Source organism: Scyliorhinus torazame, chromosome 2 (genome assembly GCF_047496885.1).
Source record: "Scyliorhinus torazame isolate Kashiwa2021f chromosome 2, sScyTor2.1, whole genome shotgun sequence".
Taxonomy (NCBI): Eukaryota; Metazoa; Chordata; class Chondrichthyes; order Carcharhiniformes; family Scyliorhinidae; genus Scyliorhinus; species Scyliorhinus torazame.
Genome location: NC_092708.1, coordinates 356,449,437 through 356,474,207, shown reverse-complemented (window position 1 = coordinate 356,474,207; position 24,771 = coordinate 356,449,437). Strand labels below are relative to the sequence as shown.

Below are 24,771 nucleotides of genomic sequence, written 5' to 3'. Positions count from 1 at the left end.
TAGGGGAGGGGGCAGGGTGTCAGTGGGGGAAATTGGGCCTCGCAGAGGGTTTTGAGCTTAGGGGGGATGGAAGGTTGGGTGGGGGGAGGATTCGGACCTCAGGATGGGTCGCGCTAGTGGGGGAGTTGGGTTCAGGCCTCGGGGTGTGTTGGAAGGAGGGGTGCAGTGGTGTCAGGTCAGGTGTGGATTGGGCCCGCCAGGGCGAAGTCCCATGTTGGCGGGCGGAAATTGTGGGAAATAGTGGGAGCATTCCGCGCCGGGGAGTCCTATGGGTGGCTGGTCTTAGTTACCTCTAGACTTGACTATTGCACACACTTCTGGCTGGTCTCCCACATTCTCCCCTCTGTAAACATGAGGCAATCCAAAACTCTGCTGCCCATGTCTTAACTTGCAGCAAGTCGCACAGCCCTATCACTCGCTGAGCTCGTTGACCCAGACTGGCTTCCAGTCAAGCAACATCTTGATTATGAAATTCTCATTCTTGTTTTGGAATCCCTCCATGATTTTTCCCCTCCCCAATCTCTTCTAACCCCATAATCCCCTGAGATATCTGTGCTCCTCCAAATCTGTTGTGCCTTTCTAACAGAATGACTTCACCATTGGAGACCGTGCCTTCAGGTGCCTTGGCTCCCTCCCTTCCTCGCCTTCCTTTAAGGCCCTTCTTCAAACATAGGTCTTTGTCCATAGTTTTCATCATCGGATCTAATATTTCCCTTGGGTCTCCTCAGCGTACATTGTTTTGGAAACTCCTGTGAAGCACCTGGGGACGCTTCATTACGTTAAAGGTGGTATACAAAATAGAAGTTGTTGCTGAACAATCCTTTAATTTGTATAATGCAATATTGTGCCATCAAGAGGGAGGACATGAAGGAGGATAAAGACTACTACACACATCTCACAGTACTGACCACGCTTACACATTATTCCATCATTGTGTATTGCAGAGTAATGTTAGCCGATTCCTATGTTGGGAGTTCCTGATGTCAACACTGACGCTATTGGGATAGGGATAACTATCAGGAAGCAATCTGCTATAGGCAATGTAGGGAGAAATCATAATTCAGCAGCTAATAATGATATTTGAAGGTGGGAAATACTTTACACACACCTTTCAGAATGTTCCCAACTCCTTAAGTTTTCCATTTTCATCCCCAACTCTGAAACCCAGTATGCTTATATTGGTCTGCCAAGCCCCCACACCACCTGATGAAAATGGTGCGCAAAGGAAAATCCGGTTTTTGTCCCCCATTTAAATGAGGATCCCGGTCTCAGCAGTGGCATGTGTGCACACTGGGCATTCCCAAGGTGCAAATAGGCCAAATGAAAATGGCGCGGGTTGGGAAAACGGAGGAAAATCGGATTTCCTGGGGGTCAGTTGCTATGGAGAATACATGGGAGGCATAGCAATGGCATTGACATTCTAAGTGGGCATAGAGGAAGCATGGGGGGCATAGAGATGGCATAGGTCATCTGAGATGGTGTGGCTGTATGGGGGTAAATGGGGAGCTGGGTTGGATTGCTGTGTTGGGGAACCAAGGTGTTCCATCTAAGCGGCCCACAAACTGCATGTTCAACCTGACCCTGGTGTGAAAGGACAGAAATGGGGTGTGAGCTACAAAAGTGCACAGATCGGGTTTCCCCCAGCCCAGAAGAATATTCAGCTTTGCATCATAATGTGTCTCTTGCTTGTCAAAGCAGATAGTCACTTACCTTCCCGAAGCTGCCTTTCCCTAGGACACTGAGGAAGGTGAAGTCGTCAATGCCCAGTTTGCGTTGTACTTGCTGGCTGTTACTGTTACTGCTGTCTACTGTATCATCTAGGGCCTCGTTTTCTTTGTGGTTCTTATGACTCTGCCTCTTTTTGAAGAAAAGGAATGTGTAAAGAGTTAATGTAATACACAGGGAACTGAATAACTAACATCAACTAATAAATGTTCCTGGATTGCATAACCGAAAGAATGAAACAAAATATGTTTTCTGAAGGGAACAGAGATAGACTCACGAATAACAAATCTGACAGACAATACTACTTCATAGAATCAGACAGCAAAGAAAGGCCATTCAGCCATTGCTATTATGATGGCCCTCTGGAAGAGCTACCAATTATTCCCACATCTGCTCTTTCTGCAAAGCTTTGCCATTCTTTTCCTTTTAACTGCTTAACGCGGTAAACTTCTTAATCCGATGCTTTGTGACTGAATTACAGCCATGAGCGTAATTTGTGCAACACGACACCAACACTAGTAATGTTTCTATTGTCGGAAACACAGTTTGAAAACAAACCTGCAACAATGGAATTTTGTGTTCTGTTGAAACATAACACACAAGCCTCCTTTAATGAGGAATATAGAGTTGGAGATCTGCATCGTAAGTAATAGCAATAGCTTATTGTCACAAGTAGGCTTCAATGAAGTTACTGTGAAAAGCCCCTAGTTGCCACATTCCGGCACCTGTTCGGGGAGGCCGATACGGAAATAAAACCCATGCTGCTGGCATTGTTCTGCATGACAAGCCAGCTATTTAGCCCACTGTGCTAAACCAGCCCCTAAACATACAGGCCTCAATTTTATAACTTTGTGCTGCTGATGCGAGCTTCATGCAAGAGGAGAGCAAATTGGGAATAATGAAAATTCATGCCCCCAGAAACTTGGGAGGGCTGATCTCTCCGAGCCCAAGTTTCTGATATATTTTCCCATCACCTGGAGTTCATTACCGGGTGTTAATGTTGCAAACCTTTCACAATGTAGTGCAAGCTCTAGTTATAGTGAGAGCAACTGTTACTAAATGGTACGGTTGGGGCATTATTCTGAAGTATATATGAGAACTGGTTTGAATCTGGGTGGAGGGGAAGGAAAAGAAGTTCGTGCCCACCTGTCCTCCTGGGTTTTGTGAATAAACCTATGTTAAGGAAAGACTGGCTCCAGATTCATCCTTTGATCAGTGAATGAACATTGGATTATAACACCAGGTCACCTAAATCCCCTCTGCACTGAGGCAGCAACATTGTTCCTTGTTATGATAATTCTTACTCCTGTCACAGGTTTCACAGTGACACCAATCTGGACACAGAGATGTTGAAACACATTTTTTTCCCTTCTGTCCATCTCTTCCTCTTCATTCCATTCCTCCAATCTGGTGCACAGCGCCCGACGCCCTTTCTGCATGCCATACAAAGCACAATGCTCTTCGCTTGTGCACTTACACAGCAAGGAGAGAATACATTTCATTACAGAGCATTAATGCTCCTGACACTTAGATGTGAGAAGAAAAGCTCCATTCTAGCTGTGTGCACATTTACACGCATACCCCTTACAATTCTGGGTTCACCACCAGAACTCAGCGCATTGCTCTTTTCTTTCCAATTATTCTCCAAAATGCTTTGACTCCTTGCCGGACATCCTCTGGGACCCGTCTATGTGCTGCTTACTCATGTGTGCATCCGGAACACCACAGTTGAGTCCAATCTTCTTCTCACCGGCCACCAGGGCGGCGACCTGGAGCAGAAGCCAAGGCCAATGCCTTGCTCTCCAGCACAGCATATCAAATGCTAACTGTTGAAGGCTGACTGCCCCAGTGGAGATCCGTTGACTCAACAGCGATAGAACTGGTTTGATTGATGCTCCAGTGGAGATCACCCTACTCAGCACAGAGCAGGGATCAAATGTGGGACATTCTTGGTGTGTCTAGCTTAATCAAAGAACAAAGAAGAACAAAGAAATGTACAGCACAGGAACAGGCCCTTCGGCCCTCCAAGCCCGTGCCGAACATACTGCCCGACTAAACTACACTCTTCTACACTTCCTGGGTCCGTATCCTTCTATTCCCATCCTATTCATATATTTGTCAAGATGCCCCTTAAATGTCCCTATCGTCCCTGCTTCCACTACCTCCTCCGGTAGTGAGTTCCAGAAAGAAAATCACTTACTGGATAAACTGATTGAGCCTATAGAGTTCTTTTTTTTTTTAATAAACATATTATTGAGGTATTTTTTGGTATTATAACAACAACACAATAAACAATGTGCATGAAACTATAAACATAGTGCAAAAGCCGTCTCCCTCCCTTACAGGTCCCACCTTTATTAACCCCCTACTCTAAGCGAAACTAACGCCCCCCCCCCCCCCACCCCCTTCTGCTGACGATCAATTTTCCGCGAAGAAGTCGACGAACGGCTGCCACCTCCGGGTGAACCCGAACAGTGACCCTCTCAAGGCGAACTTGATTTTCTCCAAACAGAGAAAGCTAGCCATGTCCGATAGCCATGTCTCCGACTTCGGGGGCTTTGAGTCCCTCCAAGCTAATAGTATCCGTCTCTGGGCTACCAGGGAAGCAAAGGCTAGAACGTCTGCCTCTTTCTTCTCCTGGATTCCCGGATCTTCCGACACCCCGAAAATCGCCACCTCTGGACTCGGTGCCACCCTTGTTTTTAACACCGTGGACATGACATCTGCAAACCCCTGCCAAAATCCCGTAAGCTTCGGACATGCCCAGAACATGTGGACATGGTTCACTGGTCCTCCCGCACATTTTGCACACCTGTCTTCCACCCCAAAGAATCTGCTGATCCGGGCCACTGTCATGTGAGCCCGATGAACGACCTTGAATTGTATCAGGCTGAGCCTGGAACATGTTGCGGACGCGTCCGCCCATAGACCATCCTCTATCTCTTCTCCCAGCTCCTCCTCCCACTTGTGCTTCAGCTCCTCGGTCTGTGCCTCCTCTGACCTCATAAGTTCCTTGTTAATGTCCGAGATGCATCCTTCTCCTACCCACCCTCTGGAAACTCTCCAGTCCTGAATTCCCCCTTAGCGGTAGGAGCGGGAAGGTTGACACCTGTTTACATAGGAAGTCCCGCACCTGCAGATACCTGAATTTGTTTCCCCTCGCCAACCCAATCTTCTCCTCCAGCGCCCTCATACTCGGAAAGCTCCCCTCTATAAACATATCCCCCATCCTCTCAATCCCTGCTCTCCACCATATCCGGAACACCCCATCCATACTTCCCGGGGCAAACCGATGATTATTACAGATTGGGGACCAGACCAATGCTCCCTCTGCTCCCACATGTCTCCTCCATTGCCCCCCAGGCTCTCAGGGCCGCCACCACCATGGGGCTGGTGGTGTATCGTGCCGGCGAGAACGGCAGAGGCGCAGTTACCAACATCCCCAGACTGGTGCCCTTGCATGAAGCCGCCTCCATATGCTCCCATGCCGACCCCTCCCCCACCACCCACTTCCTGATCATCGCCTCTCCTGCCCCCTCGCCTGGACCGCATACCTCACTTTTCTCAATATTTAGCTTATACCCCAAAAACGGACCAAATTCCCCTGGAATCCTCATGATTTCTTCCATCCCCTCTAATGGGTCCGATACATACAGAAGCAGGTCGTCTGCATAGAGCGAGACTCTGTGCTCTGTGTTGTCCTATTCGTCCGTACACTTGCCACAGGAGCCTGAGACAGCAACCTGACCCAGTCAATGAAGCCTGGCCCGAATCCGAACCGTCCCAGTACCTCCCACTGAGACCCGATCGAGTTCTAAAGATTCCGTGCGTACAGGACAGTTTGGTTCCAGATCCATGTGAATTTATATTTAAGGTGAAGGGGTTAAAATCATTGAATGCAGCAGCACTCCCCCTGGGAAGCTGCTATGAAATCTTCATGGCTGCAGAAGGGCTGCACAAACAAGATGAACAAGGGACAAGAACATGGGAACTTTGATAATCCACTCGGTGATTCAGGTAACAGTCAAGGACCCCAGATGTGTGTCTGCTGATAAATATAATTATGTGGCATGCTCCATTAATGACTGATCATTATAATGGACATGTGTTTTGACGATGTAACTGGTCAACTATATTCATCTGGCATAAATTAATTACTTAGAACAATTAGCTGTAATTGGATATCAGTGACTTCAGAAACAAATGTATACTTTTGATTGGTCTGTGTAAATTACTTGTATGCTCAGCAAAAGTATCATTGCCGTTGCAATGTATCACTTGGGGAGTCTGGAAGCCATCTTGTGGACACGGGCTCCCCTGCATGCCTGAATAAACCAGTGAAAGACAGAACCTGGGCGGAATTCTCCCACCCCACGCCGGGTGGGAGAATCGTCGGGGCGCCGCGCGCGTCCACCCACGCCGCCCCGACGTGATTCTCCCACCCCCTCCAAACCGGCGCGGTGAGGATCACGGCTGGCCGCTGGGAGATTCGCCACTCGCCGTTTGCAACGGGCAAGCGGCGATTCTCCGGCCCGGATGGGCCGAGCGGCCTGCCCAACACGACGGGTTCCCACCGGCGCCGTCCACACCTGGTCGCTTCCGGAGGGAACAGCGCAGGAACGCGGGGGGGGGGGGGGGGCGCGCGGCCTGTGGGGGGGAGGTGGAGGGGGGCTCCTGCACCAGGGGGGCCTCAAATGGGGTCTGGCCCGCGATCAGTGCCCACCGATCGGCGGGCTGGCCTCTCTGAAGGAGGACCTCCTTTCCTCCACCGCCCCGCAAGGTCCATCCGACATCTTCTTGCGGGGCGGACTCGGGGAGGACGGCAACCACACGCGGCGCCGGCTGCGACATTTACGTGGCGCCAATGCCCGGCGCACGTAAATGACGTGACGCCGCCCCTAGCCCCCCGGGGGCGGGAGAATAGGGGGCTGGGAGCAGGCTCCGACGCCGGAGTGAAACACTCCAGCTTTCACTCCGGCGTCGCCACTTAGACTCCCGATGGGAGAATTGCGCCCCTCGTCTGTGTCTGGGGCGTCATTCTCCGACCCCCCCAGAGGGTCGGAGAATGGCCGTTGGCCGCCGTGAATCCCGCCCCCACTGGTTGCCGAAGTCTCCGAAGGGAGAAAAGTCGGCGGGGCGTTAATGTCGCCGCTGCCGCGGAGAAAGTCACGGGTCTGCGCAAGGCAGGCGATTTTCGGCCTGCCGATATTCTCCCTTCCGGATGGGCCGAAGTCCCGTCGACTTATTGACCGTTCACGTCGACGTAAATTAAACCTCCTTTTCATCGGCGTGACCCGGTGCTCCAGACTCACGCCGACCAGCGTGGAGGTGAGAGACGGCCTGGGGGGGTTGGCTCTGGGCAGGCAATGGCGTGGCCGCAGTCTGATTGCGTGAGGAGAGGTGTGTCTCGGGTTGTGTGTGTGTGTGTGTGCGGCGGGGGGGGGGCGGTGGTTAGAGTAGGCTGGGCTCCGGGGGAGTGCCGGGAGGGGGTCCGTGCCAGGGAGGTGGATGGGGGGTCCGTGCCGGGGTGGAGGTTGGGGGGGGGGTCCGTGCCGTGCCGGGGTGGAGGTTGGGGGGGGGTCCGTGCCGGGGTGGAGGTTGGGGGGGGGGGGGTCCGTGCCGGGGTGGAGGTTGGGGGGGGGGGCGTGCTGGGGTGGAGGTTGGGGGGGGGGGATCCGTGCCGGGGTGGAGGTTGGGGGGGGGTCCGTGCCGGGGTGGAGGTTGGGGGGGGGGTCCGTGCCGGGGTGGAGGTTGGGGGGGGGTCCGTGCCGTGCCGGGGTGGAGATTGGGGGGGGTCCGTGCCGGGGTGGAGGTTGGGGGGGGTTCCGTGCCGGGGTGGAGGTTGGGGGGGGTCCGTGCCGTGCCGGGGTGGAGGTTGGGGGGGGTCCGTGCCGGGGTGGAGGTTGGGGGGGGGGTCCGTGCCGTGCCGGGATGAGGTTGGGGGGGGGTCCGTGCCGTGGTGGAGGTTGGGGGGCGGGGGGTCCGTGCCGGGGTGGAGGTTGGGGGGGGTCCGTGCTGGGGTGGAGGTTGGGGGAGGGTCCGTGCCGTGCCGGGGTGGAGGTTGGGGGGGGGTCCGTGCTGGGGTGGAGGTTGGGGGGGGGGTCCGTGCCGTGCCGGGGTGGAGATTGGGGGGGGGGTCCGTGCCGGGGTGGAGGTTGGGGGGGGGTTCCGTGCTGGGGTGGAGGTTGGGGGGGGGGGGTGCGTGCCGGGGTGGAGGTTGGGGGGGGGGTCCGTGCCGTGCCGGGGTGAGGTTGGGGAGGGTCCGTGCCGGAGTGGAGGTTGGGGGGCGGGGGGTCCTTGCCGGAGTGGAGGTTGGGAGGGGGGGGTCTGTGCTGGGGTGGAGGTTGGGGGGGAGGTCCATGCCGAGGAGGGGGATGGGAGGGCAAGTGAGTTGGTCCACCTGGCCAGGTGCCAGCCTCCAACAGTTGGACACATGCGGTCCATGCCACCTGGCTGGGGGAAGGAGGGGATATGGGCAATGATGACATGTCGTCGTTCCCCTCCCCCCCACCAGGCCGTCATGTTTTCAGATCATCCAGCAATGTTTGCCGCCGTGGTGGCAGCCGCTCATGTCTATGTTGCCCTGGATGAGGAGGAGGAGGAGGAGGAGCGTGCCAGAGAGGCGCGCAGGCTGCCGCAGAGGGGCAGGCGGCAGCCGCCCAGGCTGGAGGGACACTTGACCGACAGGACGAGGAGGGGGAGGAGGACGTCGCGGCCCCACGGCAACGGAGGCACCCGAGGGCGCCCCGTGTGTACCGGCCCCGGCAGTCATACCAGGACCTCACGGACCGGGAATGCAGGAGGAGACTCCGGATGAGTCGGGAAACCGTGGCATACATCTGCCACCTGCTGGCACACCTGTCACCGCGTGGCACTGGCGGGGGACACCCTCTCCCCGTGTCCATCAAGGTTACGGTGGCCCTGAACTTTTATGCAATGGGGTCATTCCAGGCACTGAGTGGGGACCTGTCCGGCATATCGCAGACTTCGGTGCACCGGTGCATCCGGGCAGTGACAGATGCCCTATATGCCATGGCGCACCGCTACATCCGCTTCCCCGTGGACCGGGCCAGCCAAGATGCCCGGGCCGTGGGCTTCTCTGCCGTGGCCGGGTTCCCCATGGCCCAGGGCGCGATCGATGGGATGCACGTCGCCGTGCGGCCACCTGCAGAGAACAGGGCCGTGTTCACTAATAGGAAGGGGACCTATTCGATGAACGTACAGGTGGTCTGCGACCACAGCATGATGATCCTGCACGTCTGCGCCCGTCACCCAGGCAGTGTACACGACTCATTCGTGTTGTCGCGGTCATCCATCCCCGGCATGTACGAGGGACGCCATCCCTGTCTGAGGGGTTGGTTGCTGGGCGACAGGGGCTACCCATTGCGATCGTGGCTGATGACGCCTATACGGAGGCCACACAATGAGGCGGAGAACCGCTACAATGATGCCCATGTAGCGACAAGGGGAGTGATCGAGAGGTGCTTTGGCGTGCTGAAGATGCGTTTCAGGTGCCTGGACCTCTCTGGGGGCGCCCTCCAGTATCGGTCAGATAGGGTCGGCCGCATCATTGTGGTGTGCTGCGTCCTGCACAACATAGCCCAGTAGAGGGGCGATGTGCCGCAGGCAGAGGAGGGCGGAGTGGAGGAGCAGCAGGAAGAGGCCCAGTCCTCCCCAGATGAGGGGGATGGGGGCAATGGTCAGGGCAGACGGGGTAGACACACTTTAGTGGCTGTCCACCGTTACCGGCTGGCCCAGCGGGCACGGGACAGACTGATAGACACCCGCTTCACTGACTAGATGGGCGTGGGAATCGGGTAGTATGGCCACAGACCGCACACCATGGCAACAGCCGACCACCCACACCCCCCACCCATCCACCTACCCAGCACCCTCACCCCCCTCCCCAACCCCACCCACCCCACCCGCATGCACACCACCCCCCCCCCCATTGCCGATCCACCTGCGGCACAACGGGCCGTGCTCACACAGTTGCGGGTGGACGCGTGTCTATCGCAGGCCATGGAGGATGATGACAACCCGCCCTGCGATGAGCTCCTGGCTCTACATCGTTGGACTATGTCTGACCCATGGCCACAGTACCACCATCCACCCGGACCATCCCTGCATGCGGCTGTGACACTGCAGCGCACGGTCCCGTCCTCTGCCCGGGGGATGTTGATGGTGGCCCAGGGGGAAGGGGGCAGACTCACCTGGGGCTGAGGTAAGACCACCCCTCACACACACACTTGCGCTCAACGTACATGACACCCCCGCACACTTTGGACAGAGCACAAAGGCAGCTTCGGTAGGTGTAACATTGACTTTAATAACCAAAGGAGTTCATGCACGTGCCCTAGCCCCTAAAACTCATCTGTGCCCTGCACCCGTGCCAACTTACTCAGTGTCTAATTGTTTGGCCTTACGGGCCCTTTGACTACGTCTACGTGGTTCCCCAGACGGTACAGCAGAACTGGAGGTGGATTCCTGTGATTCCTGCCCTCTGACACTGGATCCCTTTGGCGGCCGTTTCCTGGGGAGTCCTGGCCTAGATGGGCCAGGCTGCGGCCCGGGCGACTGGGATGGCGAGCTGCCAGCCTGTCCTGCCCGTTGCCCACCCGATGCACCTGGGACGGAAGGGGGGGGGGAGTCTGAGGTGTCGCGGTGTACCGGGACCTCCCCTACAGAGGGAGCCGGGACGGACCACACCACCTCCTCCTCCCTCGGGGTGCCCGATGGCCCCCAGGCCTCTACATGGGTGGGGGATGCGAACGGACTGGCCATCCGACGCCCCCCCGACATCTGGCGCTGCCGGTCCTGGAGGCCCGTGCTGGTATCGACAGGGGTCTGCAGGTTTGCAGCCATGGAGCCCAGGGGGTTGGCAAACCCTGTCTGTGACAGTGCGACGCCGGCTCGCACATGGCCACTGGCGCCGATGCCCTCAGCGATGGCCTGCAGAGACTGGGCCATGGCCTGCTGAGACTGGGCCATGGCCTGCAGAGACTGGGCTATGGCGTTGAGCGCCTCTGCCATCTGGCACTGGCTCATGGCCTCCTGTGAGAGGGCAGCCATTTCCTGGGCCACAGACGCCGCCTGCACGGAAGGCCCCAGGCCTCGCAAACCGTTCCCCATGTCTGACACCGTCGCACCCATTGCCTCCACCGCGGACGCCACCCGTGCGGTGTCGGCCTGGGTGGCACGCATGACCGGCACCACTCCCAGCTCCTGGACACGGGTGGACTCCTCCACCTGCGACCGCAGCCGCCGCAAGCCGCCCGTCACCCTCTTCGCTCGTCTCCGGGTCGGTGGTTGCACCGGATCTATGTGTGGGTGTGGTAACTGCAGGAACCCGGGATCCATCTGGGCGGCAGATGTTCGCTTGGGCTGGGCTGCCCTCCGACCGCCCGGTCCCTCTGCTGCTCCTATCTCCACCTGCTGTACCGGGACGGCTGTGTTGTGCGCACCAGTGAGTGTACCAGACGCCTCATCACTAAAGTGCCCAACCGTGGTGAGTGTTTCTGCGATGGTGGAGGGTGTTGGTGACAGCAGTGGCGTTGTGTCGTGCTCTTCGTCCCACTCTGAGTCCATGGCACTTTGGGGTGGGGGTTCGTCTCCACCCATCCACTCTGAGTCACTGTCCGGTATTTTGTCTTCCTGGGTAGTGCTGTCCCGGGTAGGGGTGTCCTGGGTAGTGGTGTCCTGGGTAGTGGTGTCCTGGGTAGTGGTGTCCTGGCTCGGATGTGACGGGGGCCTGTGGCTGCCCCCCTCGTCGCTGGGTGGTCGCTCCCGCACGTGACGGGGGTGTCGTCTCCCTGTTGCTCCAGGTCTCTCCGTCTCCCGTGGTGTGCGAGGGGCATCCTGCGGGCGTCGCATGCTGGAGGGTCCGGGTCTCTCCGTCTCCCGTGGTCTCCGAGGGGCATCCTGCGGGCGTCGCATGCTGGAGGGTGCAGGTCTCTCCGTCTCCTGTGGTCTCTGAGGGGCATCCTGCGGGCGTCGCATGCTGGAGGGTGCGGGTCTCTCCGTCTCCTGTGGTCTCCGAGGGGCATCCTGCGGGCGGTCTGCACCTGCGGGGATGGGTGCCTGGACGTTTGGTCCTGCGATACACAATGAAGCATGCATGGTTAGACATCAGGCAGTGATCAGGTGATACGGGGGAGGGGCTCACTCGCTAGTACGCCCCCGACCTCTGCATCAGCAACCTCCCGGTCCTCAGGTCCGCCAGCCAGTTCCAGGGCCCTTTCCTCGTGTACGGTCAGTGGCCTCTCATCAGCGGGCCCTCCTCCAGTCCTCACATGCTCCCTATTGTTGTGTGCACGCTTCTCCTGTGGGGAGGGGGGGCAGGGGTAAAAGGCAACAGTGTTAGGCAGGTATATGAATGCACGCCATCGGTTGCGCGTGCATTGCAGAGGTTAAGGTTAGGGCTGGATTCACTTGGGGATATGGGGGATATGGGGGAGGGGGGATATGGGGGAGGGGGGATATGGGGGAGGGGGGATATGGGGGAGGGGGGATATGGGGGAGGGGGGATATGGGGGAGAGGGGATATGGGGGATATGGGGGGAGGGGGGATATGGGGGAGGGGGGGATATGGGGGATATGGGGGTGGGGGGATATGGGGGAGGGGGGATATGGGGAGGGGGATATGGGGGAGGGGGGATATGGGGGATATGGGGGAGGGGGGATATGGGGGATATGGGGGAGGGGGGATATGGGGGAGGGGGGATATGGGGGAGGGGGGATATGGGGGAGGGGGGATATGGGGGAGGGGGGATATGGGGAGGGGGGATATGGGGGAGGGGGGATATGGGGGATATGGGGGAGGGGGGATATGGGGGAGGGGGGATATGGGGAGGCTCACCCTGCCTGCTCTGACGAGGTCGTTCACCTTCTTGTGGCACTGGGTGCCTGTCCGTGGTGTCAGGGCCACAGCGGTGACGGCCTCTGCCACTTCCCTCCACAGACGCCGGCTGTGGCGTGGGGCAACTCTGCGGCCGTGCCCGGGATACAGGGCGTCCCTCCTCTGCTCCACCGCGTCCAGGAGCGCCTCCACATCCCGTGACTCGAACCTCGGGGCTGAGCGACGGCCAGCCATCCAGTCGGGTGTTGCGGTCGGGTGTTCCGGTCGGGTGGGGGGGAGCAGTGCGGCCTTATGAGCCGTCACGCCGTGCAGCGCGTATGACGCTGCACGGCGTGAACCACTGCGCAAGCGCGGATCCTGTTACGTCGCTGCTAGCCCATTTCGGGCCGGAGACTATCGACCCATTATTCCGACGTGACGCAAGTCGGATTTGCGCCGCTAACGGAGAATTTCGCCCCTGGTCTCTTGCATTGAGGAACAAAACCGATGTGGTTGGATAGCCCGTAGTTCCGTAACATAAGGGGAGCAATGCCCCACGGAAGCATCTACTTGAAATTTGTGCTGTCCATCACTTTTTGGCCATTATAACTAAAATAGTTGGAAAATGATCTGCTGGATTTCTAATGCAAATTGTTGACAGGCAAGGCTACCAATTGAAGTGTGCAGTTGCCTGACAAAATGTCTTTCATTTCTTTCACAATCTCAGGATAATCCAAAACACTTTCGAACCAAGGAGGCACTTTATGTGGTGTGATTAACATTGTAATTGGAGAGATTGGGGCAGCCAAGGCAAGACCACAGATTCTCCCCTACCCGGCGGGGCGGGGGGGTCCCGGCGGGATGGAGTGGTGGGAATCACTCCGGCGTCGGGCTGCCCCAAAGGTGCGGATTTCTCCGCACCTTTAGGGGCCGAGCCCTCACCTTGAGGGGCTAATCCCACGCTGGAGTGGTTGGCGAACCACCGACCGGCGGGAAAGGCCTTTGACGCCAAGCCAGCCGGGGCCGAAGGGGCTTCGCCGGCCGACGGAAGTCTGCGCATGCGCGGGGATGACTTCCGCATCGGCCATCACGGAGGCTATGGCCGAGGCGGAAGGAAAAGAGTGCCCCAACGGCCCGCTCGCGGATCGGTGGGCCCCGATCGCGGGCCAGGCCACCGTGGGGGCCAGGTGGCCCCGCGCCCCCCCAGGAACCCGCCCGTGCCGCCAGTCCTGCCGGTAAGGTAGGTTGTTTGATTCATGCCAGCGGGACTGGCATGACAGCAGCGAGACTTCGGCCCATCGCGGGCCGGAGAATCGCCAGGGGGGAGGGGGGGGGCGCCGACCAGCGCGCCGCGATTCCCGCCCCCGCCGAATTTTCGGTGCCGGAGAATTCGCCGGCCGGCGGGGGCGGGACTAACGCCGCCCCCTGGCGATTCTCCGACCCGGCAGGGAGTCGAAGAATCCCGCCCCACATCACTGCCAGTGTTATTCATCATTTGTTACAAGGACAAACAATCCAAAGTTAGAATTACTGCAGAAGCAGGTCAGCATCCTTACCGTCTGTCTTCTCTTTAACGTGGATATGCCTCCTGCACTCAGTCCCATCTCTGCCAGCTTCCTAGCCAGTTCCACAGAGTTTACTCCGCAGCTCGGGGCTACGTTGTTCTCACAGCGGATGTGAATGTTCATTTTGCAAACTGTCAAAAGGAGAGAAAGTGATTTTGCATCAATGTTTCGCAGAGAACAGGTCCCAGTCAGAAATGCTGACAGCTTAAAAGTGCCAAAGGGGGAATAAAAACTTAGCTGTGGTAGTCTACACGTCCAGCATACTTTCTAATACCTCCATGTGGACAAGCACTTAATAAGTACACAGGAAATAACACAAGCTCTCTGTCACGATGACTCCCTTCAAACAACCATCAGCAGGCCATTTCTTCCCTTGACAAAGGAGTCTGGATGACCTCAGGATTTCTATATGGTTAGGATATCTATTAAGCTGTTGTGATAACACTGTGCTCATTGTCAGTGTTAGTGGGGCCACACTACAAGCCTTTTGTTTCATTACCACAATTCTATGATAATGTCCTGGATGTAATTCATCCTGCGGCTTCCTGTTCTTCAGGAGGGTTGCCAGACCTGCTGAGATTTTCCAGCATTTTCTCTTTTGGTCCCAAAGTTTGAGTTGTATAAGGACGGTGGAATGGATTGCTACACTGTGCATGCTTGATTTACGCCCGATCACAATCCTTACTAGTCATTCCTGATACCATTCCAACGACAGCAGGTTGATCAAGAGGATTGCATTTCTGATCAGAAACCATCCTTTCCATTCACTCTGTGGGATGGAACTCTACATGAAAAGGTCAAAGAAAGCGTCATCACACAATGAATGGCACTTTGTGTGGGGGGGGGGGGCTGGGCACAGCAATTGTTATTATGCCAGCAACACACAATTAGATGAACGTTGGATTTTGGAGGATTCTGTCCACCTCTTTTCAAATAGCTTTTCAAACAAGTCATCAAATGTGCCTTGCTTCGCTCACCGTGAAGTATATTGAAAAGTGTTGTGTGGGACCACTTTTCTTGCTGGACAATCCTGTTCTCTGTAAGTCTGTGCAAACTCTACTTTTCTTTTTTACCTCAAAGTACCAGAAGAGTGTGTGATGGAGTTGGTTACCTTTACACTGTTTCCCTTGCCTCATCAGCCCATAGAGAAGAGAGCCACAATGGTCACAGAAGGTTGGCACCTTGTAGTTGTGAATGTTGAATTGGTGACGTACATTGATGCTGAATCTTTGTTCACAAACCTGGTAAATATAATCGCCAATTATTTAAGACAAATGGAGACACAGATAAACAAAAAGATTTTTCCAATTGGAACCATTATGTAAGGCTGGATTTTAATTTCAATGCCAAGTTTTGTTCCCCTCTCCCATTCGGAATCTAACCTTCCATCCACATGAGCAAAACGTTCCATTTCTGGTCTGAAAGAGGTAATCCATTACAGATGTTGGAAAGGAAAGTTAGGTAGGCTTATCTGACATTGCCCCTTTTACAAGCTGTCTATTTTGAACCTGTATGTCGCATGCAATGGTCACTGAGAGATTCCATAGATAGCAGCATTATTCACATCCCTCCAAAGACCACTCAAATCTCACTCGGGTATGCCATTACTAACTCAGAAAACGTTCTAGAAGTTCCACTACCCTTTTTCATCTTCGCTTCTAAGGGCGGTGACCCACCCACAGGACACAGTTTCACATGTGTTCTTCTGGTGCTTTGCCCCATGAGGCTGTGCCGGGATCAGCAGGCCAATCAGTCACGGGGGCCAATCCCGACCTTGCTTTTGCCCAGCGTCTAAACAAGTCAATCACCAGCAGCGACTGCCAGATTTCAATCAGGGTTAATTTCCTCCTCTCTTACCCCGGAGACACTGAAGCCAGTTTCCCCCCGCCCCACTCTACCCCTCCGACAATCCCTGCTGACATTGAACGACTCGGAGTTGAGTAGTGATAGAACCTGGCACTTTGCTGGCCCATACAATTAGTATTCCATCACATGGTGCTTTTAGCCACAGAATTAGTCCAGACAGTGAACAATTGCAGGAAAATTTCTCACTGGATAAAATGACTTCCCCAGTGCAAATACAAGCTGGAATGCCCTAGTGTGTGCATGCATTGTCCAGTCTACTATTCATTGCATTACCTTTGAATCTAACCTACTCTTCCCAGGAGCTTCAAACTGCTCATGATGTGCTGGATTTTCATCTTCAAGGTGGGAAGTCGGGAACATTTGGGAGAAAGTACCAGGAAAGACGGGATTTTCATTCTGGCTCTCTAATCTCTTCTGTCAATTTCACAATATTTATTCACACAAGGTAAAGGGTTCAATTGCTTGTAGTTGCTGCTATTGGAATTATATAGGGTCTGGAATATTGACACTTTTATCGGATTTTAGCAAAAAAGAGTTTTATTCCAGGTGAGCAGTCAGCAATGAATTACTTTTTGAAGTTTTTTTCCCCAAAGTATTGTTACTATGGGATTAATTGGTTCTTTCGTGTGTAGTTGGCGAATGGGCTTGGAAGTACCATAGCTTGGCACTGGGGGCACAATGGACGTGGGGTGGGTGGCAGGGAATACCTTGGCATGGGGATGTAGGGCTTGTGGTGGGTGGGAGGGCATGCCTTGGGTGTGTGAGGGGGACCTTTTGAGCTTACCTTTCAAAAGGTTTTCACATCCAGGCTATGAGTCACAACATCTGAGGTGTCATGAACCATGGCTCTTTGGTTCCCTACCTCTTTGGTTCTCTTTGGCTGGGCCCTACTCCATGAAAATTGTGGAGGACTAGGGCTTGCCTATCCTCGCAATGAAGCTGGTCATGTCAGGAGTCCAGGGGCAGGCCTGTGACCCGAACAAGGCGGCAACCTTAAAAGGCGCTCCTGAAAAGTGGAATCCCCAGGAACGGGGCCAGGAATCCTGCAAACAAGTCCCGCTTGCCATTTTCACCTCTCCATGGAATCTCCCCGACCACATGACATACAGCCGTACGTTGCTCATGCACATGAAGAATCATATACTGTACATAGGAGAAAACCCAAACTGGGGGGAAGCAGGGGGTGATGAAAATATTCAGCGAGCCAAGAATTGTATTAAGGATGTCTATCTTACTAAAGCTGTGAATGAGTCAGAATCCCCTTTACCTGAAAGGTTTAACCCTGCCAACACGGTTTCTTTGACAACATTATCTGCAATTGCTCTAACTCTTTCAAGGGCTCAACATTCTCTCCTTTTCTTCCTTCTGCACTACAGGATTAAGTCCATTTGGTCTCCAGAGTTTGTACCACCATGCATTTCGATCTGTATCCCAGCATCATTTATCCATCTTCGTTCCATAGCCCTCGATATCGTTACTTATTGAAAATATATCAATCTCAGTTTTGATATTTTCGATTACCTTAGCCTCAGTAGCTTTTAGTGAGTGAGAGAGTTCCAAATTTCCACCACCCTTTGTCTGAGAAAGTGTTTCCCAACAGAAGCCCTGGATGAAATTTGAGCTTATGCCACCAGAGAAAATTGTTTCACTCGATCTACCCTGTCAACTCCTACAAAGTTTAAATGTCTGATTAGATTTAATTCAGTAAAGAAGGCAGGCATGAATTTTCACCTTGAGTAACTGCCAAAAGCTACAGTCACAAGGTTCCAGGAGCTTGTAACATTTTGAGACGAATAGTGAAAACAAAAGGAATATTCCAGCCACTGGTTTCAGTCAGTAAATGGAGAGCATTGAAATATTACTGTTCACATTATCTGCCACCGGGGGGCGCTTGTGCTTCATTTATCAGATTGGGATAGGCTGGTGAACAGGGACACTTTGATTGAGGATCTCAGCTCACCCACGCCTGCCGCAGGACGGTTTACCCTCTCCCGTGGTGGGATTCGAGGTGGGATTCGAGCTTGGAACTCCAGAGCATTGCCCTCGGTTTAGGGGTTAGCAGATTAGCGACCTGTACCACAAGGCCACAGAAGGGCTTCAAAAGTGTCCGGCCCTCGATCAATAATAATGTGACACCTGGAAAGAAACTAATTTTGTTAATGGATAATCTCTGATGGGGAGGGATTGAACCTCCCCCACCAAGTTAGTTTGATGTGGGCTCCTATCTGTTGCATAGCAACTGGAGCAGATACATAGTGCAGTTGGACAGTCTTCTTGGGGTGGATATTTTAGATTTCACAGGCTGTGGTGCCAGCTTCCTTGCTGCACCATGCTCTCTTCCCCCCCCCCCGCCCCCCCGGGCCATTCTCCTGGAGGTGAGGAGGGTGGTAGGGTAGGTGGCAGGACTGCACACCCACATCAGCTGGGTAGTCGATCAGATTCATTAAGAACAGACCTGTTAACCGAGGGCCACTGGGATTTTCCAGTCAGCCCCCTGAATCCCAGGGATGGCGGCGTTGGGGGCAGAGTGCGGGGGGTGGGGGGGGGGGGGGATTTCAACTATCTGATGGCAGCCTCCCAGTGGCAGGCCAGTGGACCAGTGCTCCAGGCAGGCTCAGAGACCCCCTGTCTCTGCCTGGGAGCAGCGGCAGTCACAGGCTGTCCTGTAAAGGGGGATTCCACCCCCCCCACCTCCCCCTTGAAATCACTCATGGAGACAAATGTCTCTCATCTTGTTTTTCTCAATAAACGTTTACTCAAAATAGTATCATGGAATCATAGAATCCCTACAGTGCACAAGGAGGTCATTCGGCCCATCCAGTCTGCACTGACCCTCTGAAAGAGCACTCTATCTAGGCCAATCCCCTGCCCTATCCCCGCAACCCCACCTAACCTTTGGACACTAAGGGGCAATTTAGCACAGCCAATCCACCTAACCTGTACATCTTTGGGATGGGGAAGGTAATCCAAATGAAGGTATCGATTCTGGCTGAGTTCATTGATAAGGAACAACAGTAACTAATAGGATGACAAACTCATGGATTCAAACATGGAGCGGCCATCGCCATGTCGTCCATGCGCCAGACCTTTACCTTTGTGACATACGGGAGGGATGCATTGTAAATGAAGCGAACTCATGACTGGAAATCCCACGTGCTGGTGGTAACAGCACCACACATACATACAGACACTCATCCAGGCTGGGTCTAAACATCCTCAAACACAGAAATTCAATCCTGCTCATACCTCCCCTTTCTTGTCCTTCTTTATTCGAGGACATGCTGTGACAATTAGCTGGTGACAGCGTTTGTGGACCACACACGTACACACTGTGAAACAAAGAGAAGTGAGAGTTAGTTCCACAAAACTGCCCATTCAAACTTTCCCAACCTTTTTGAAGAACACCATGTGCGCGATCTACTGGCCACACTGCGCCTGGAAAGCAGCGCACCGAGGCACAGCCTGGCCAGTAAATGATGGGGGACTCCGCTCCCAGGATCTATCTGGCTCGCTACGCCTCGCGACATCGTGATGTGAAGCCTGCCCATTGTGGGCAGGATCACCTTTTGGTAAATCTGCATATTAGAACGTGACAGCTAGTCTCACTCTAATATGCAATTCCCTGAGGTAACCAAGGCGTTGGGATCTATCTTTGCCTTGGAAAACTCGGATGAGTGCTGATCAGTACTGGTCTCCACAAACAGGGCCAGGTGGACCGGTGCTTGTGGGGGTCTCCCAGGGGATTGGAGACCCCCAAGTGCTTGCCCTCTGGGCAGGGTGGCACCCTGGCACTGCTGGTGTCACCTGGGCACCCTGGCATTGCCAAGCTGGCACTTTACACGTTGCAGTTATTGGGCTGGGGAATGCCTATGCGAGAGGGCCCAGGGACCCCCTTATAGTGAGTTGGGGCTTGGGGGAGGTTCAGGGATCATGCCGGGAGCGTGAGAGATCAGAATGCCATTTAAAAATGGCACCCCGATCTCTCGCTGTAGTTCCAGCGAGCGTAGCTCCTCAGTGCAGGAAACGGGGTTGTGTGCGGCATCGGGCAGGCATTCCCCACTGAGACCCCGTATCTAACCTGATGGGAGTTAGATAGCAGAGTGTGTCTCAGAGTTGCGAACGCCGGGAAACATGCGGCCAAACGCGCTTGCTGTGGGACTCTGTTCCCATTCGGTTAAATTGGGCCCCATGTTTTCATTTTTGCAAGTTTTTTTTAAATGGCGAAATTGTTTAGTTCAGGAAAGTTTAGTGTTGTAAATATTCTTAAAAGATCAAAAGAAGCGACAGGATTCTCTGGTCTGCCAGTCCTGTTTACCTGGGTGACGCGCCCTCGCCGGCAGCGGGATTTTCCGTTCCCGCCACCTGCCAATGGGTTTCCCCATTGTGGCCACCCCACGCTGCCGGGAAACCCGCGGGCGAAGGCAAAGGCGCTGCCAACGCAACAGAGAATTCCGCCGGCAGAGAATCCCGCTGCAGTTCTTACATCATCCACGTCCAGGAGTGATGCTGAGTGAACAGGGGATGAAATTCACTCATTCTGAAGCAGTTTGATGTCTGTGATCATTGACAGCTCTTCACTCACACAAGCGGAGTGGGTGTCAACAAAGATGCAACAGCCAAACCTCTGATGAGAAATTTAGCAGACTCCAGATGCGAGGGGGAGTACATTTTAATCCACAGACGTTTCTCCAGATATTTATCAAAAGCTCCCAAATTTTCCAGAAGCCAAAGTTGGCAGCCTCACTGCCAACTCCAGGAGTTCAGTGACTGGCGCATCCATTTCATGAATGCCATTCGGTTCTGTTTCAGGAAGTTATAGTCAAAATAAGAACAAGCACAAATGTTCAACCCAGATAAAGTCGGGATATTTGTTTTTTTGCTGGATCATTTATTTAAAGCAGGGAATTTGACTGAAAAATTGTTCCTCTGCATGACCGTGTTTAATGTTCGTTCCTCAATGTATGATTTACCTCACCAGCTTCAGTAAGTTAAAATAAATTACCTTGACACTGGTATCCCTGCTTTCCAAAAATTCCCCTGTGGGTAAAAGAGTATGAAAATTATCAGATAGGTTGGGACCTCCTCGTGCATCCTTCCATTACAACATTTGGCTGTTTCTCCAACATGGTGTTACGATCCCAGTTGATGTTACAACTGGGCGGGAAGATGCCACAATAGAATCCTGGCTCAAAACACCGTAGGTTTTATTTAAACAGAAAATATAAAACGTGGATGAACAGAGTCACAGGACCACTAATTAGTTTTAAAAGCAATAAAAGCAACATTTATTAAACATAGAAAAATTGGATTAGGAAACAATGCTCCTTTACTCCCATCCCGCGACCTTAACAACTACACACAAATAAACATGGATTACAAAGTACATCTTAAACTACAGTTGTCTCATTCACACACAAAGTCCCTTTTAAGCACACAAAATGACTGTGGTAAGATTCCACTCTGAACCCAAGCGAATGTCAATGGATTTCTCCTCTAAATCCCCCCCAGATGATTCTTATACCGTGAGCCACATTCTCTCACTGAACTCTGGCTTCCACACGAGTGGTTTCAAATTCCACATTCAAAAGCTGTCCTTCCAAATCTTCTTTTAAATTATGCTTTCTCTCCGCTGCTTCCAGCAAGGTTTCGCTTTCCGGTTTTACGCCTCTCCCTTCAGGTCTCCTTTGTCTTTAAGGTTTTTATACAAACTCCGAGGTCGAGACACCAATTTCCACAATTATTTCAAATAATATCTCCGAAACTGTAAGCAACCACTGCTGGTTCATTTACTCTTCAGGCTGTAGCCCTCTCCAAGCACAAAAGAATTACAATTGGAATTGAAACCAACTCCCACATATACAAACACCTTTGACCAGCATGAATCTAACTATAGGTTTTACCCTTCCAGGCACAGAAACATTAAATTCAACACACTTAAAAATATACCTTATTTTCGATTGTTTACCCATACAAATATAAATCCCTTAAAGCTGCCTTTGTTTTCCTAACAGTGGTCAAGGCGGTGGCTGACCAGCACCATCTTCTCAAGGGCAATTATGAATGGGGAACAAGTGTTGGCCTATCCAGTGAGGCACACATGCAGAGAAAGAATAAAAACAGTCCAGTGCCCCAGCTCAACCACCCTTCCTAGCAACCTGCTCACATGTTGACCACCCACTTTATAAAGAAATAATTCCCGCAGTCCGAATTCTCTTGGCTGTTAGCTACCATAGCGTTACTTTGGCAATGCCTTAACTTGTTAATCTCTTTTGTGAAGCTATTTTCCCCAGATGACACCATAGGCCAGTGGTTTCCAAACTATGGGCTCCTGACCCCAATTAGGGACACCAGAAACAGCAGCTGGGGTCATGAGAAATAAAATGACAATGACATTAATCTCTAACCCCCTCCTATTGTCCAGGCAGTGGGAGGTAACCAATCACAAGATGTACCCCCGGCATTGGACTATTTGGCCAAGATGTTTTGGTCCCATCATGGCAGGACCTGCTGTGGGGCCAGCCAAATGTCCACTGAGTTTCGGCAGGACCTGAAGATCACGGTGGTGGGCGGGACTGGAAAAATACCACCTTTGATCAGCTGCGGTGGCCCAAACAAGGCATGTTGTGATGGAACTATGCAGCTATGTAAATACGTCAGAGATTTCCTGGAGTGGCCTCTTGGAGTAGCAGCAATGGAGTCGGGTATGGATTGAATGAATAGTGACAGCCCAGTTACTGGGGCCCTGGAATTTCCATCACAGACTTTCATATTTATATGATGTTTTATTGGCTTATCTATAACATGTGAACTTTTATAATTTGTTCCTATCCCGGTGGGGAGCAATAACTTCTAAAATTAAATCTGAACTTCCGGTTAATAGCTGAAACAATGACACATCAAGATTTCGTGTTTAAGACATTTACTGTAACAATTTAGACTAAAAACACTTTATTAAACACTATTTTTATGGGCAACCTGCTTTAATTTACAGAATAGTGTATCCCTTTTTTATTTACAGTGCAACCGAGAAAACCCACCATCAAGTACACATGATACTGTCCTTTCAGTAGATTCAATTCTTACCGAATTAGTCCAAAATGATTCTTAATTTTTGCAGATTTATTTGCTCTTCCAATCTGGAAACTAGCTCCAGAACTGTCTTTCATGGTGCAAGTTTTCCTGGAGATGTCTCCCTCCAGCTAAAGCTGGGCAAATCTTCCAGCCTCATTTTAACTCCTTATGAATTTAGGCTTCCACCTGTATTCCTTCGTGGTGAACCACAGAGACTTTGGGCTTCTAGCTGCTCTCTCTCTCTCCTGGACCCCGGTAAACTAACCTGTCTGTGATATTTTGTGATTATTTCGGAAAGCCTGTAACCTGATTTAACAATGGCTTCCTCTGCATCCTTCCCATCTCAATGCCTATCACTATGGCAGCATGAATCACTTGGGCCATATGTCTAGGTAGAAACGCTGATCAGCTATCCTTGAAAGCTCAACTCTCCTTCATCTTGGACTAACTAGACAGCTTAAAGCTCAAATATTTACACCTCAACATTCTCAGCACCTTTCTGGTACTTCGGAGACTTTCAGTCTATCCGCTGTTAGCACACGAGCTTCCACCATTGTTTCTAAACACCAACACCTTGCCCTTTCTCCACAGTAAAACAAGCTGGGTCTCTTTAATCTCTAACTATCAAATGACCCAGTCTTGCTGTCAGACCGCCTTCAGAGCAGGTAACACTACCCCCTTCTATTTACCTCAACTGCAGTGCTTCAAGAGGGCAGCTCAGCACCACCTTCGCGAGGGCAATGGGTGATGAATGTTCGCCGAGCCAGTGACTCTCACACCCAGTGAAATCATTTTTTAAAAAAAAGACACTGTCCCAAAACATATCAACCTCACAGTTGTAATGAATTAAATAGTGATTGTTACAATGCTGCTTTATTGCTGTTTTGTGTTTCTTGGCGTCTGGGGCCACATTAATTTCCAAGTGTTTAAATGGGTCATACTGTAAAATAGTTTGGATAGTGCTGCCATAGGCCACGGCTGTTAGGATAAGTGAAAGGGGTGCATAAATCTTCCATTTTATTTCAAATAAACCTCGTCCTTAAGTAGTTAGTCTTTCAAAATGATTGCAGGAGAGAGTCTATCTTTGTGACACAGAAAAGCGTAGCAGTGAACACACTTCAACATCAGGGGTCACTATTGATTTCCTTTATTCCCACAAGGTGCTGAGTGGCTGAACATTCCAGTGTGGAAACTGAAACAGTGAGACCTTCGTTTTCCCGGTCAAAGGGTAATGGCTCTGGACTGCCCTTGCCAGGCGTTCCACTTTTAACGATTTTAACCTTCAAACAAAAAACGCAGTATTTATTTAACGTATGTAACCAAACAGAGGAGCTTTCCTACCATATGAATTCCCTGCAATGGGAGCAGTACGTGGGCTGTCGTAGGTACGTGGCCATGAATTTATGATTGTTGACCTGGTGAATCTTGCGCCGCATCGCACCTTGGCGTTTCCTCGAAAATATGCGCTCCTTGAAGGCTCTTTCATTTGAATTGCTTTTCACTTTTTCTTCAGGATCTAAAATAGAATTGTTAAAACATCGATTAAAAAGGGACATCAAACCTCCCCAAAAACCAGCACATTCTTTTCCAACTGGCCCCACCGCGTGCAGTTGCACCAGGTAAAGGAGGTGTTTTAAATCAGAATACGCAAGCCTACGTTTGTATTTATTCATGAGAAGTGGGCGTCCCTGCCCACAGAGTGACTCC

At 52.6% G+C, this 24,771-nt stretch overlaps 1 protein-coding gene across 2 annotated transcripts in view; it reads right to left on the bottom strand.

Annotated features, from left to right (window-relative positions):
* prkcha (protein kinase C, eta, a) overlaps nucleotides 1-24,771 on the bottom strand; it is a 302,477-nt gene that overhangs the window by 94,324 nt on the left and 183,382 nt on the right. For both annotated transcript variants that reach the window (XM_072491907.1, XM_072491914.1), the window contains 6 exons: nucleotides 24,406-24,580; nucleotides 20,996-21,030; nucleotides 19,240-19,322; nucleotides 15,239-15,368; nucleotides 14,119-14,258; nucleotides 1,711-1,857 (listed from right to left, as the gene is read on the bottom strand). In XM_072491907.1, the coding sequence (XP_072348008.1) occupies nucleotides 1,711-1,857; nucleotides 14,119-14,258; nucleotides 15,239-15,368; nucleotides 19,240-19,322; nucleotides 20,996-21,030; nucleotides 24,406-24,580 (710 nt within the window). The remainder of the gene's footprint in view (nucleotides 1-1,710; nucleotides 1,858-14,118; nucleotides 14,259-15,238; nucleotides 15,369-19,239; nucleotides 19,323-20,995; nucleotides 21,031-24,405; nucleotides 24,581-24,771) is intronic.